This window comes from Engraulis encrasicolus, chromosome 6, assembly GCF_034702125.1.
Source record: "Engraulis encrasicolus isolate BLACKSEA-1 chromosome 6, IST_EnEncr_1.0, whole genome shotgun sequence".
Lineage (NCBI taxonomy): Eukaryota > Metazoa > Chordata > Actinopteri > Clupeiformes > Engraulidae > Engraulis > Engraulis encrasicolus.
The window spans coordinates 13,196,136-13,212,213 of NC_085862.1; the positions used below are offsets into that span (position 1 = coordinate 13,196,136).

Here is a 16,078-nt window from a genome sequence, read left to right on the forward strand (position 1 = left end):
TTATCAAGTGGTCGAAAGTCGAAAAAGACCACAAAAAAAGGAGAAAATTCTATGTAGGAGACAAATGAACTTAGTCCTTAGTAATGAACCTTTACCTACCTACCTTTATCACACAAGTACATGCACACACTATTAGGGCACAGCTATCTTTACCACTGCATAGATTAACAAGGGAAATTCCTTAATGCCCAAAATCCTGATGGCAGAATGACGAAGCAGGTAGGCTACATCATTAATATGATGAGGTCACGAGTGCAGAGCTCCATTTTCAAAGTGGAATTTCCCTCAAGCAGGTCCAGAGTAACGCACTGGCTAGATATGAAGAGGGTGAAAGCCCATTGGGAAACTCCAACTCCCATTGTCATTGTGACACAGCACTCCACAGCACACAAGTGAACACTGCACACTACGAAATTGCATTTATGCAAGGGGGCAGGTGCGCTGCCAGAAATGCTGGGCCCCATGAAAGATTCAAATTTTGGGCCCCCTTAAGGGCCCCTCTCAGTGCTTGGGCCCCCTTAAGGGCCCTTATCAGTGCTTGGGCCCTAAGAATCTGTACCACTTTCCCCCCCCTAGCGGCCCCCATGCAAGGGGGCAGGGGGGCAGCCCTCAATGGCACCCCAAGGGAACAGTATGGCGGGATGATACCATGCTCAGGGTACCTCAGTCATGGAGGAGGATGGGGGAGAGCACTGGCTAATTACTCCCCCCACCAAACCGGCAACCTTTGGGCTACAAGTCTGACGCCCTAACCGCTTACCCATGACTGCCCTAGATATGGCTGAAGTCTAGCGGCCCCCACCTACCAGTGGGCCCCCAATTGACCAAAAGTCAAAAATTTACAGAATTGATTTGATGTTGAAAGATGTGATATTGTGTTTAGCCGGATCACACCGCACTCTCGATTAAAAGGTGCCAAACAAAAACAAAAACTTTGTAAAATTGAAAGAAAAATGTCTGCACACTTAAATCCCCTTTGTGTTCTTTTTAATAAGAGGCCAAGCTTTCGGTCTAGTGAAGGGGATTTAAGTGTGCAGACATTTTTCTTTCAATTTTACACAGAAAGATGTGATATTGACAAATTAGTTGTGTCAAGTATAAAATATAAAATCTTGTTAATACTCCTCTAAATATTTAGCAGCCAGCGTTTTTGCACACCAGTGCATTTTGGTCAGTATGTAGACTACTGATGTCAGTGAAGTTGAATGTTGAGAGGAACTGTTGAATAGTTTTTGTCCTGCCATGCCTATTGTTATGTCAGTGTCTTGTTATATCAGGGTAAATGTGTAATGTAATGTGTTCAATCTTTTTTTTTTTTTTAAATCACGTCATAGGCAATACAACTTGCCTGGTTTTTACCTCACTTACGGACAAACGATTCCCCATTGGGGATTGTTACACTCGGCTCAGAAAATGTTACAAAAATACCAATAAAGTTTCTAACTAAATACTTGTCTTAGCTCACTTGTCTATGTAATTTTATTGCAAAACTTGTCTTTCAGGGGCAAACTGGTAGCCTAGGGGCCTCAGGCCATTAGTCTGGCTTTAAAGGGACACTGTGCAGGAAATGGTCAAAAAGGGTACTGCAACTATGCTGCTCATTGAAACTGGGCTGCCTATTGCCAAATCTTTACATGTAAGTTTACTAAGTACTAAACAAATATTTTCTAGTATGGTCCAAGTACAGTCATTTTTGCAGCTAAAAATGACTATTTTTGAAAATTCAAAATGGCGGACCCTCGAGAAGATCCCCCTTTTCATGTATGAAAAGTGCAATTTTTTCAGTCATAATGAATACTTAGAATTAGATGCTGGTGGTAAGTATTCATGAAAAAGGTAACATTAGTGAATGGGCAGCATGACTTCTGGAAATAAACAACTAAAAATCTCACACAGTGTCCCTTTAACAATTTGTCGACCAAACACAGTTCCATGGAAAAAAGAAAATAAATAAAAAGTCCATAGAATTCCGTAGGGAAGTTACATCAAAGATTCTTTTCATAATGGACCGTCTCTGGTTACATACGACAGGCTATTGCTGAACTATAGGCCTATGCACATGAATAATTACTATAGTCACAGATCTATTTCGGCCTATGCCATTAATTCAAAAAATGAAATCTTGTGTCATATCATAGCCTATTGGTTCTCCACAAAATGTTAACAAATCAGGCTTTGAGTATGCGATTATATGATGAAATATGAGTATGAGATCCCTTTGAAATATGATGTCCTACTCGTGTAAAATAGAGAGCATGTGGAGTAGGCCTATTATACTCCATTTGTAGGCCCTATTTAAAAAAAAAAAAAAAAGCAGTGTTAACTCAACTCTTAGTAGCCTACCCTGGGGCCAAATAAATCTTGAAAATGTTAAATTTAGTGTTGAACAGTAGTGAGTTAACACTACATGTTTCTATCTACAGTTTTTACTACATACAGTTGTAGTAGTAAGGTCCTGGCATGGTCATGTCGACTGTACATGAATGGTTGTCACGTACTGTAGCCTGCTGACCCACCTCCTCCTACTACGCCCACACTGTAGACTACATAATCCCGTCAAAAGTTTAGCAGGCTATTGCGAAGTCTCCTGCTTCCGGATTGTGGGACATTCAGACGGGTGCACAGGCAGACACAGGTTGGTAGATTTCTATAGAGTTTCAATGGGAAAACGTGAAGTTTGGTGCATCCTCGCATTTAGTCTTCTTCGAATTTCTCCGCTTTCTTTGTCCAGCAGCGCTAGTTATTTCATGCTCCTCAGAAGCGATCTAGAGTCTGAACCGAAAGCAAACCTAGCTTGTACTTCGCAGGACTGCAATGAACTGGAACTGAGGTGGCTGCTAAGAGCACGTATCCTCTTTGACAGCGGTCGAAACATTGTAGCAGTCAGACGACGGCCGGAGTAGCCGGTCTCCTTGCAGCATTTTGCGCCCAGAATAATGTAGCCATTGCAGTGATGTTGTTGTGGGCAATATGGGGCTCGCCAACGATTCGACTGTCTGATGTCTGGCTGCGTTGGCTCTACGGTTTTGTTATTCTCTCAGCCAGCTGAAGGCCCATTCGCTATCCCAGACCTGCTCTTTGGTCTAAGTTAAAGTCTAAGTAGTGAAATCAAGTGCAAGTGCAAGTGACATGTTGCCTATTGTCGTCACACAGACACAATTTCATTAGGGTCACACCATTTATAAATTCTGACAAGTCATCGTTTCTTACGAAGTATAAAGACAGCAGCATAAAATAGTCTGCAAGAAGTAAGATCATCTCAAGTCTGTTGTTCATGCTGTTTATTTTTCCCAGTACTTCTAGAATTTTACCTCAGCACTCTACCAGAGATTCCAGGAGTAGCCTATTATAGACATTATGTCAATGTAATAGGTTCCAATTACTGTCAATGGTTCCCATAGAAAATCCCAGAGTGGTTGTGACATCACAGTGAGAACTCTCTTTTTTTGTGCTAAAATTCTAATGACATGATGGTACAGTAGGCCTACTCCTCAAGGGGTAAGAAGGCCCTGATCAACCTAAACTTCAACCCACTAGGATGAACACCAGCCGATTCCTAGTTCCATTGATGTGCAGGAAATGTAAGAGTATCCTTTGCCTCTAACATGCTGGTCTTCCTTATCCGAATGAATTAACTCAGTATAATCAGGGCAGCCGTGGCCAAACGATTAAGCAGGTGGCCTTAATCAGATCAGGTCAGATCAGAGGGTTGCAGGTTCCAATCCCACTCTTACCTCCCCCTACACCTCCATTCGTGGTTGAAGTGCCCTTGAGCAAGACACCCAACCCCCCACAATGCTCGAGGGACTGTAACCAATGCTGTTTTCTGGATTACCCTGTGTGATCCTGGGCACCGCGAAACAGTCTGATGATAACACCCATGTACCATTCTGTCTGGTTTAGGATAGTCTGTAGTGACTGTAGCATTAGAGCGGGGCACAACCGACATACCACCACTCTGACATGATACTATACCGCCATTTAGCCAGAGCCATCTAATATCAGAGTTACGCCACTCCCATAGACCTCTATGGACCAATCTTTCCACAGCAATGGCGGCTCTAATGGAGCCTCACGGAGCGTTAACATGGAAATCCCCATTGACTTTAGTTCTATTAGAAGTTACTTAGTTCCAGGAGGTGGCCGTAGAACACAGAAAATGTGGTAAAGATAATGTAATTTGTTTGCACTTAATCTTTGTTTGGTATGTGATGGTTCTGTGTTAGTTTCCAACGAACAGAAGTTTACTGTTAAGAAACATTTTAATCTACGCGAATCTCATCACCAACCGACTTCCTGGTCCCCGGTTTGCGCAACTCTGTTATTAGATGGCTCTGCATTTAGCCATTTCGACACCAGTTGCTCGTAAGGGGAGCTGTCCACACGGGTGTGGTGCTGAATGCAATATTTGCCCTTGAAGTAGCTACAGCGTGCTATCATAGGTATATTCGGGATCTCGCTTGCACAGCTCAGATTGGAATGGTGGTATGTAACCCAGGGGTGCATTTCTGGAAAGCATAGTTGTTAACAGTTAGCAACTTCAGGCAGCTGTTAATGGGAAATTGCATTGAAACCAACAAAGTAGCTAACATAGTTAGGCCAGTAGGAGAGTGCCCGAATTCTATCCAAAAAACCTGTATTTGCCCAAATTCTCTAAAATACAGCTCTGGCCCACAGTATAAAAACATCAGGAACTCTAGTCCTAGGCTTAAGTTCCTGGGCTTAAGTTCCTGGAGTTAAGTTCCTGGGCCGATGTTCTGCAATATAAACGAGGCTACTGAAACCAAATTAAAAAAACAAAACAGAGAGGAGAATGATCCCAGTAGAGTTGGGACTCTGCGCATCATCCCTCGGCTTGCAGGGGCATCACAGTGGGACAAACTTCAGGACTAGTCGGGTGTTTGATGAAGTCTTAAAAACTAAGCCGCAGTGTGCTCCAGCCTCTCCTCTTCAGGAGAATGATACCACATCATGATCCCATATGCTCTTCCTCCGTCCAGGTACCTCGGCCATCATGGTGCCCGTTGATCCCATATCTCTTCTCTCTTCCTCCTACAGGTACCAAAGCCATCATGGTGCCCGTTGATCCCATATCTCTTCTCTCTTCCTCCCAACAGGTACCAAAGCCATCATGGTGCCCGTTACGGAGAATAGCGAGTACGGCTATGTGATCCTCACGGGGAGCTGCACCTTCTTCCTCATGTCCTACCTCTCACACAACGTAGTCAAGGCTCGCATAAAGTACAACGTGCTGGTAGGTATAGACCTGTGTGTGTGTGTGTGTGTGTGTGTGTGTGTGTGTGTGTGTGTGTGTGTGTGTGTGTGTGTGTGTGTGTGTGTGTGTGTGTGTGTGTGTCTGTGTCTGTGTCTGCGTCTGTGTCTGTGTATCTGTGTGTCTGTGTGTGGTTTGTTCATTCCAATACACACATTAGACCACTCATTTCTGTAACCAGGGGGTAGGGGGTGTCATTTCAAAAATTACTAATTTACTAACTAACTTTCTTAAAACTTCGAATATTTTACATCTGAAACTGTAAACCATAATAATACAATCTATGGTATATATTTACCTTTTACCTGTTTACAGCACAGTAACATGACCAGGGCCTGTTTATTTTTAATCACTTGGTTTTGTGGTCTGCAGTGCACACTGGGAATGAGCTCCGAAAGTATAAACTTTATTTCTTGATACAGATGGCAACGTTTCGATCCAGGCCTGAGAAATATCCCACTGATGGATAGAAACGTTGCCATTTGTAAAAAGAAATGGTAACACTTTATTTTAGGGATACATCTATTAGCACTAATACACACAATGTGCCTGTATAAGTAACTTGTAAGGCATGTACAAAGCAAAATCAAACATTTGTTAGGCATGTATTCGCAAATGTCTTGTTCATGCACAATAAGGGATTTATTACCAATGTAACCTTAGTAAGGACCTAGTAGGCCTTAGCTTTTGCTTAGTACATGCCTTACAAGCTACTTATGCAGGCATTAACATTGTATGTATTAGTGCTAATAGATGTCTCCCTAAAATAAAGTGTTACCACAGAAATATATTTTTGGAGCTCATTCCCAGTGTGCAGACCACTTCATCACACTGTCTACCGCTTTTGTCTGGCACCTGGATTGTTGTTTTGTGGATGTGCGCACCCCAACCTCCAATCACTTGGTTTTCCCCGAATGATGAACTCTGCTCTTACTTTGTCCCTAATCGCCCACAGTACCCTAAACTGTACAGTGACGACCCGGAGACCGGCACAATCTTCAACTGCATTCAGAGGGCACATCAGAACACGTACGTATTATGACATCATAATACAATCGCATGTGTATATGCAATAAAAGGAAAGGCCAATGTAACGGATTCCAACCAGCAGAGTTTGACGGTAGAACGTCAGTTAACCTCCCTCCCGAAGCCTCGTACAGTATCGGTAGCACTGAGCTATTGGTCTTTTCCTTTAACTCAGCGGTGTCGTGCTGTGCCTCCCATGCCCGAACTGGTGCGTTGACTGGCAGGTCATAGGTTCAAGCCCCAGATTCTGACCCATTCTGAAAATAAAATCATCATGAATTGGCCTTACTTACCAGACCTCTGCTAGTTTAGCTCAATTTCCAGTCCCAATTTAAGATCAACTGCTGAAAGCTAAATTTGCCAGATTCTGACCCATTCTGGGAAAAAAAACCCCATCATAAATTGGCCTTACTTAGGCTTGCCATCCGCGTACACCCGCTCAGTTCTCATTTTCACTCACATTGAAGTTTTGGTCTACATTTTTCTGCAGTTTTCTTATGGTGCCATGAATGCATAATAACACATGCACAAACATGAAGAAAATTGTTAAGGTTTTCCTTCATGTTTCAGACATGTAAATGTTTTATATTTTACTGTCACGGAAATTATACCATCGAAACATGTCCAGTAAAAGATAAAACTTACATGTCTGAAACAAAGGAAGACCTTAAGCAGTTTATTTAACAGTTAGACATAATGAACATCATAGATCTATTACGAATATGAATACTTTATTGTCCACAGAGTGGAAATTTGTCTTCAGTTTCACCACGGACATACTCATTTTTAAAAACAATAATCCCACAAAACACAATCAACAGAAGAGAACAAGCTATTATAAAAAATACATTTAAAATATTAAGTAAATATAAAAATGTACATTAGCACTCAGTAGAGTGTTTAAAAGAATAAATAATACATAATTAAACATGGAGAGTAGTTTATAGTCATATTATGTTCTTCTGCTCTGTTCAGAAATGAGGCCCTGACTCCCTTCTTGTTCTTCCTGGCTGTTGGAGGCATCAAGCATCCAGTAAGTAAACAAGATCCCTTTACACTCAACTCTTGTTTATAAGATGATGACATGTGTTTGGCTAACTCTCTCTCTATCTCTCTCTCCCCCTCTCTCTCTCTCTCTCTCTCTCTCTCGCTCGCTCGCTCTCTCTTTCACAAACTCTCTCTCTCTCTCTCTCTGTTTGTTTGCTTTCAGCGTGTGGCCAGTGCTTTGGGAATGACCTGGATTGTGAGCAGGGTAATATTTGCCCGTGGATATTACACTGGAGGTAAGAATACTACATACAGTAAAAGAGGGAGCCCTATCTGTGTGTGTGTGTGTGTGTGTGTGTGTGTGTGTGTGTGTGTGTGTGTGTGTGTGTGTGTGTGTGTGTGTGTGTGTGTGTGTGTGTGTGCGTGTGCGTGTGCGTGTGCGTGCGTGCCTGTGTTTGTGCGTGTGTGTGTATGTGTGAGGGAGAGAAAGGGGTGGGGTGATGCTTGCTGAAGACATGCTATATGCAGTATGCTTAACAAGATACGCTTAAATTGTTTGAAAACGGTGAAGCAGGCAGTATTGATTTTGCCATCACAGTACAGTATATTGTAGGAGGTCCAGAGTTTTTGTCTATTTACATGACAACTAGACAGATGTTTGGCTCCACTGCTGCTGACGAGTAGCATCATGCATCAGCTGTGTTCAGAAGAATGATCTAGAACCTGCTGGCATGTTCACGCCGCAAGTCAGAGCGTTTGGGAACCAGAAAGTTGGAATGTGATGCAAACCGAAAAAAATACCTCTGAAGTAGCATTAAGGTTCTTGAGATTTTAGCTGTTTTATTAAAAATGTGGGTATGTTAGAGCTGAATGAACACATTCTAGTGCAAAAGTAAGCTTCTATCTAGCTTTTAAATGCAACTGATTTCATGTTTTTATGTGCTTCTGAGGCTGAGATCTTTAGGCTTTAATAGGGAAAGGGTACCTTTTCCTAAAAAAAAGGCTTAGGCTAAAATGTGTTAAAGCGATGGTTCGGAGTAGAATCACCCTAATGCCATTTGAACCGTGACACCCATCCACCATTACACCCGAAGTGTTTTCTGCCGCAGGCTTACATCAACAGAGTTGCCGTGTTATTCGATGTTTATTCCGGATAGCTTGACTCAAGCGCATATGGATCCTGGGCACCGTCTCCAAACTTTCCCCACAAAAATAACATGTCATGACACCAAACTTCTACAGTATAACACATGTGGTTTGTACTCACAAAAAGATGAATTTGAAACTTTGTACATAGTCCAGGAGTTTATTAGTAACAACACACGAGACGATTAGCTTTTCTGCTGCTAAACATCCGTCGACGTCACTTCCTCCAGCTGGGACTGTAAGGTTTGTGTTTTAGTCCACAGCCAGGATATATGCACGAGTGTGGCATCGTCTTCTATTTATTAAACGTGGTAAAATTTAAATCCGAAGTGGTTAATTTCTAGTTGTAGCGCAAGCTGTCTTTTTGAGTTTTCCGCCTTCCGGACTCACGTGTATTTGTTTCCATTAACAAAGTCCCAGCTGGAGGAAGTGACGTCGACGGATGTTTAGCAGCAGAAAAGCTAATCGTCTCGTGTGTTGTTACTAATAAACTCCTGGACTATGTACAAAGTTTCAAATTCATCTTTTTGTGAGTACAAACCACATTTGTTATACTGTAGAAGTTTGGTGTCATGACATGTTATTTTTGTGGGGAAAGTTTGGAGACGGTGCCCAGGATCCATATGCGCTTGAGTCAAGCTATCCGGAATAAACATCGAATAACACGGCAACTCTGTTGATGTAAGCCTGCGGCAGAAAACACTTCGGGTGTAAAGGTGGATGGGTGTCACGGTTCAAATGGCATTAGGGTGATTCTACTCCGAACCATCGCTTTAAGTGCTGTGGGTGCTGCACTTTTCACTTTTTAAAAAATGCTAATGCAGTAATGACTTGTGTACTTGACAGATCCTGCGAAGAGGAGGCGCGGGGCGTTCGGGGACTTGGCTCTCATGGGACTCTTCGTGACCTCTCTGAACTGCGCACGACTCATGCTGGGTTGGCACTGGAATTGAGGGCATACTGTATGTTGCCAAATCATCAAGGCAAAGTGATGCCCAATAATCATCTTCATGGTGGCCAGAGGGGTACACTAAGAAGCTGGTTCAGGAGTAAACCAGGTTAAGTCTAGTCCAGGCTCTAGTCCAGGCTCTTCTATTAGATGATTTACTTCTTAACTTAACCTGGTTTGTTCCTGAACCAGCTTATTAGTATAGGCCCTTGGTAATGCAAAACAGGCACAAAACCCACAACAAATACAAGCAAATACATCAAAAGGCCAAAACAATAAAATTCCACAACACAAAAACGTAATATGCTGCAATGATTTGAATGCACTATATACTCTGTATAAGAAATGTAAAGAGATATGGGGGTGGTTGGGCTAGTTTCAGCCAAGGTTTTTTTTTCCGTTTGTATGATATTCTGTAATCCTATCCTTTGTAATGTGAATAAAACAGGCAGCTAAAGTTTGCCAAGACTATTGAAGTATGATTATGATTATTTCAAGTCATTTAAAGCACCACAGTAGGCCTAAAATATTTCCCTCCTCTGAAAACACTTCACTTAAAGCCCATTCTATCGTGCATTATGACATTATATTTATAACAAATTCTAATGTGCATCATAATTAGTCACAGTTGAATATACCTACACTTATAATACTTCATGATTTATTATATCAATAGTTATAACTACATCTAGCTTATAATGCCTTATAAATACATTACATTACATTACATAAATACATACAATAAATACATAAAATAAATACATACATTACATTACATTACATAAATACATACAATAAATACATAAAATAAATACATACAATACATAAATACAGGGGTGTTATTTATATAAGGTGTTTATTTTCCATTGAGGGGCATTGGTCGATTTTATTTTGCAACCCTTGTAAGGTGTTTGTGTTTTTGTTACACAGACTGTGTTCGGTCATTTTGACCTGGGTATATAGAAATATAATTGAAAAGGGGAAAAAAGAATAGCTCATATTCACCCTCATGTTCCCTATATGCTTGTGAATTTCTGTGTATATATGTTTTTGAGAGTGAGAGATACACAGAGAGAAAGATAAGGAGACGCTGAAGAAATTGAGTCAACTCAATTCAAGCTGTTGGTTTGAGCCACTAGTGCTCTTATCGCACAAGTTTGCAACATAATGCCCAGGGGTGGAAAAGTAACTAATTACTTTTACTCAATATTGTACTTGAGTAGCTTTTATGAATACTTTGTACTTTTTAAGTAATTTTTTAAATTAATACTTTTACTTGTACTTGAGTACATTTTGACCCAAGTACTTTACTCAATTACACTGGAACCTGGCCTGAGTACTGGGTAAAAAAAACTAGACTGAGAAAATGCCATGCAAAATAATACAACAATTTGCTGGAGAGGAAAGCTTATTCAGAATGGCACACAGCACTTCCACTATTTTACTTGTCCCACCTATCTTGGATCAATGTATTGGATGATGGCTGGTGCAGAGGCTATGGAGGACGATATTCAAGAAAAAGAAACATGACATTCTCGAGAGGAAAGCTAATTAAAAGTAACTCAAATTACATTTTAAGTGGACTACTTTTTACTTTTACTTGAGTAGATTTTTAGATAGGTAGCCTACTTTTACTTGTACTTGAGTAGAATTTAGGCAAAGTAAAGATACTTTTACTTGAGTACACATTTTCTGTACTCTTTACACCTCTGTTAATGCCCAACTGGAGGACCGAACAATATCTGCACTCCTTTTTCCATATAGGGCGTTGAGAAGGATACAGTTCCAATTGGGGAGCATTAATCCATTTTATTTTTCAGTTCTAAGGGGGCGGCGGCAGGCTTATAATGAGGTCAAGGGGGCATTGGGTGGCTTATGATGAGGCCAAGGGGGCCTTTGATCAAAAAAGGTTGAGATCCACTGGGCAAAGCAGTAAACACTCTGTGGCCAGGGTGAAGTGCTTATGCAACCAGTGACCAATTTGCATTCCAGGTCCAGATGATGAAAAGGTTTGGTGGCCACGCCCATGGTGACTACTCAGACATCAGGCTAGTTTCACTGTTCAGGAAGGGTCACTCACCAAGACAGTTGGTTAGTTGTATTCCTGTACATTTACTTACCAAGCCTAGTCAGAACATAGATTTTATCCATCAACATCTGCTTCGAGTTGTGTCAACCAATCAGGAAAAAATGGTGACACTTTCGAAAGAATATGGGTATGTTGTGTTCACGGGCTGCGCTTCCCTAGTGCTCATGAAGTACCTCTCCAGGAAACTGTCGAAGGCGCGCGAGCAGTATAATGTACAGGTAAGCCTTTGGTTTTTGGAAAATCTTCGGTTGCTACTACAGCAGATCCTCAGTGAACTTTCCGGCGTATGTAGGTCTAGTGACAATTTTTGATCTGTTTTAATTCACAGTTACCACAGATGTACAGCGATGACTCGGAGATATTCAACAGGATGCAAGTTGATCGTCAAAACACGTGTGTAGCTAGTGGAAGTTTGATGCTTACAATCTTTGTTTGGAAACATCTTTGTTGTCACCTTTGACAAATATGACAGCTCCGGAGATGTATGCAAATAGGAATTATGTGATACTGTGACAAACAGGCCAGTGTAATGCATGCGTAATAACCTTATCGCTATCTATGAATGCTGTTCCGTGCGTAACGCACATGACGGGAACAATCCTCAAAGTCCTTTAGTGACTGTGCTGCTGACTACTGTTCTGCTCTGTCTTTCAAGTGCTGAACAAATAGCTCCATTCCTTTTCACGTTGTCCATCGGCGGCCTGCAGCATCCAGTAAGTTGACAATTACAATTTCAAGACCTAATGTATAATATTACTGACAGTCCAATATTACTGTCTGTCGTATTGTCTGTATCGCTCTGTGATTATTTCATCACGTCCATTTCAGCGCCTGGCCAGTGCTTTTGGGATCTTCTGGATTGCAAGCAGGGTAGTCTCTGCACGTGCGTGCTGTAGTGAGGGTAAGTAAACACCACTTTCCTCTTAGAGATGCGTCCCAACCCATGGTACAGTTTCTCCAAAAGAGGAGGAGGGATTTTTTTAAATTTATTAATGTATGTATTCATTCATGAGAATTAACATTGTTGCTTATTTCCAGAATTCATGCTACCCATTCAATAATGTTCCCTTTTTCATGAATACTTACCACCACCATCAAATTCGAAGTATTCATTATGACTGGGAAAATGGCATTTTTCATACATGAAAAGGGGAATCTTCTCCATGGTCTATTATTTTGAATTTGAAGAGTTAAGATGCAAAACCCCCTAACTCCATTCCTGAAGACCTGCACTTCTATATTTTTAGATAACCCTGTTGTTGGTTTGGTTTACATTCATGTACTTGATAATACATATAAAAAGTTATATTACATAAATAAAATTAAAACATAAGCAATTTTGATAGCTTTGTATTAAATAAAAATGAATTAAGATTATTTTCTGAAAAGGCACTTAGGGGGTTTTGCATCTGAACTCTTCATTTCCAGAAATAGACATTTTTAGTTGCAAAAATGACTATACTTGGGCCATACAAGAAAATCTTAGTTTATTAGTTAGTAAACTTCCATGAAAAGATCAAATGTGGCAATAGGCAACCCAGTTTCAATGAGCGGCATAGTTGCAGTACCTTTTTTGACCATTTCCTGCACAGTGCACCTTTAAGCAGAGAGTCCTTACTCTTATGGAGATTAAAACAATTGAACAGAGGTGGGGGACATGCAGATAGGGGGGGGGAAAGTAATCTCTCCCATCCTCCTGACCAGCACACACACTACACCTGGACGCTAGAGGATGACATTTTTCAGGAATTCCCGTGGGTCCCGCGGGTCCTGCGGGATTCCCGCGGGATGGGAGTAAAATTTTTAAAGATGAACGGGAGCGGGCAGGAGCGGGAGTAAAGATGAATAGGAGCGGGCAGGTGCGGGAATAAAAATGAACGTGAGCGGGAATGCCGCTTAATTTTTCTTTAAAAAACGAAAAAAACCAAAAACCAAAAACTAAAAAAAAGGCTCGTTTTTTAGACGAAACAGGATTGGGGTTGATTTTGAGTGGGCGTGGGCAGGATTGGGAGACATTCTTTTCAGGAGTGGACGGGATGGGATTTGTTTCTTTTACTCCAGTCCGGGATGGGATTTTTTTTTCTGGGACCGGGATGGGACGGGAGTGAAAATCCACTCCCGTGTCATGCTCTGCTGGACGCACAGCACCAATATAACTGTTACCAGGGCCGCTGAACACTCTGCCTGCATGAGCCCACGACGAAACCATATGAAAGGGTCCCCTCTCAGCGTAATGCCCCATCACGTAAATGCTATAGCGCCAGCATGTCAATGAAGGGTGGATAGGATGGCTCGAAGAAGTGATGCAAACTGTATCACATGGTGCTGCTGCTGTGTGCATGTGAAGAGTCTCATCCAGCCACATCATGTAAATGTATAGAAAAAGAAAAGGGAATGCTTCACTGGGTCCTGTATCAAACTTCCATGAAAAGATAAAAAAAACACTTTTTGAGGCACTCCTTACTAAAGTTAAAAGGCCTTTATTGAACACTGGCTACATGCCTACGTGTTTTCGACCCATTGCAATGTCTTTTTCATTTTCATTTATTTATCCTTTATTTAGCCAGGATTGTCCCATTGAGACTAGAGTCTCTTCTGCCAGGGAGTCCTGGCAGATTTCATGTAAATGTATAAGTTGTAAGTAGGGTTGTGACTTGACCCAGGAGGCCAGGCTCAAACCTGGGTCCCCAAGGGCATGCGAGCCCAAATGAGGGGGGTTAAATGCGCTGCTGCGCCACAGCACCCCCAACCTATTGGTTTCTAACACTGACATATTGTACTGTACATACGTATTTATTAGAGATGCACCGGATCCTGATTTTTAGGATCCTGCCGGATACCGGATCCACTGCTTAAGATCCTGCCGGATCCCGAACTGGATACCGGATCCTACGAAAGGGTTGAAACACATAGCCTACTCACACACGTGGGCCCTTTTTATCACGTTGGCTCAAACTATTTTGACTTAAAAGCCTCGGCTACCGGATCCTGGATCCTGGAACCGGATCCGGATAGTCTGAAAAAACCCTATTATCCTGCCGGATCCGGAACCGGATCTTGGATCCTGTACATCTCTAGTATTTATCTCTATAGACTACTAAAGGCAGTGGTTTCAAATGTATGTGTTTCTCTCTCTTGTTATTATAGACCCTGCTCAGCGCCAGCGAGGGAGGCTGGGGGATTTCGCCCTCCTGGGCCTGTTCTTCTGCACGCTGGACTCGGGGAAGGTGATTCTGGGCTGGAGTCGACCCTGCTTTCCGCGACGCCTCCCCGTAAAAACACAACTCTGATGAGGGTCAACAGTTTACATCTCAGTCATGCAGCGTTGTTGGTGGTGTTAAGTACATTATTTGGCGTCAAGTGAAGTATGTGTTTTATTGTGATTTTTTTCCATTTGGAGTAATAAAGTGCCTATACTTAACTTAACATGATTGGTGAAGAGTAGGGGTGCACGATGTATCGGCCAGATGTATCGGTATCGGCCGATATCGGCCGATATTCAACACATCGGACATCGGTCTGATGGCTAAAACTGGGCCGATGTTAACGCCGACGTTACGGTTCTAAAAGAATGGACTTGACGATGACTTTCACTGTTTGTCTTCTATTTTGTCTCTATTTTTTATCTAATTATCACAGGGAGTTAAAAACGTTTTTTGGAAATAAGACGACATTCAAAAATTCAGTTTGTTTGCATCATTGTCATCTCTTTTTTTTTAAAAAAAGAAAGAAAAACATCGGTATCGGTTAATATCGGTCAATATCATAATCGGATATCGGTATCGGCCAAACTTTTTGACATCGTGCATCCCTAGTGAAGAGCTATGTTTATGTTCATGCATGGTCGCAAAACATTCATAATTTTTACATATGCCTACAGTTCAGGGCTCTAAATTAACATCCGCCAATGCTGGTGAAATTTTACATTACATTGAAATTTTACATTACATTTACATACATTGCTTCGCTTATACGTACACACAGTAAATCCTGAAGTGTGACTTCAACACTTCAGAGTTGATTTAACATCTTCCGGATTTGGTCCCAGAGGACTCTCTTAAGTGTTGACATAGCACTGCAGAATTGACCATGTAAGTGCTGTTTGAGAGGATGGTTTATTCTGGCCCTATGTTATTTGGATTCAGCCCAGGTGTGAAAGGTGCGGCTCCACCAGTTGCGTGCCCCCCTTTATATGGTCTCAGCTTTCTAGCAAATGATTCAAATGAAGTCTGGTGTCACCCATGTGTACAGTGCTGGATCTATCATACATGAGAATCACCTATTTCCTAAGAATCCTTAATCCATTCATGCATCAACAGTTTACAACTTCATCATCCTCCGTGTTTTTGGTGCTCGGTACATCATTTGGCTTCAGAGTAAAGTTTGGGTTTCCATTGGGATTTGTTTTCATTTGGATCAATTAAGTGTCAACTTTTCACATGATTGGTGAAGAGATGTTTATGTTCATGCATGAAGTTGCAACAACACTTGACTTTTTTACATTCAGGGGTCTGTACTACAAAGCTGGTTCAGGATAAGTTGAGTTGAAGTTAAGAGGTAAATCATCTAATACAAGACCCTGGAGTCCTCATTTTCTTAAGAAAAGCTC

At 41.6% G+C, this 16,078-nt stretch overlaps 2 protein-coding genes across 3 annotated transcripts; both read left to right on the forward strand.

The window, feature by feature from the left end:
- The first annotated feature begins 2,568 nt into the window (after positions 1-2,568).
- On the forward strand, positions 2,569-9,856 carry LOC134450725 (glutathione S-transferase 3, mitochondrial-like). Of its 2 annotated transcripts, none has more exons than XM_063200673.1 (6): positions 2,569-2,635; positions 5,118-5,254; positions 6,228-6,301; positions 7,274-7,331; positions 7,509-7,581; positions 9,278-9,856. In XM_063200673.1, exons 2-6 carry the CDS (start codon positions 5,132-5,134, stop codon positions 9,382-9,384), a joined length of 435 nt encoding a protein of 144 aa, XP_063056743.1. In that variant the 5' UTR covers positions 2,569-2,635; positions 5,118-5,131; the 3' UTR covers positions 9,385-9,856. The 2 variants fall into 2 exon arrangements, with proteins under 2 accessions (XP_063056743.1, XP_063056742.1); XM_063200672.1 differs by lacking the exon at positions 2,569-2,635 and adding an exon at positions 3,467-3,581.
- A 1,590-nt stretch (positions 9,857-11,446) lies between these two features.
- Positions 11,447-14,904, forward strand: LOC134450726 (glutathione S-transferase 3, mitochondrial-like). Its single transcript, XM_063200674.1, has 5 exons — positions 11,447-11,687; positions 11,798-11,862; positions 12,125-12,182; positions 12,298-12,370; positions 14,617-14,904. Exons 1-5 carry the CDS (start codon positions 11,571-11,573, stop codon positions 14,757-14,759), a joined length of 456 nt encoding a protein of 151 aa, XP_063056744.1. The 5' UTR covers positions 11,447-11,570; the 3' UTR covers positions 14,760-14,904.
- Positions 14,905-16,078: the final 1,174 nt, after the last annotated feature.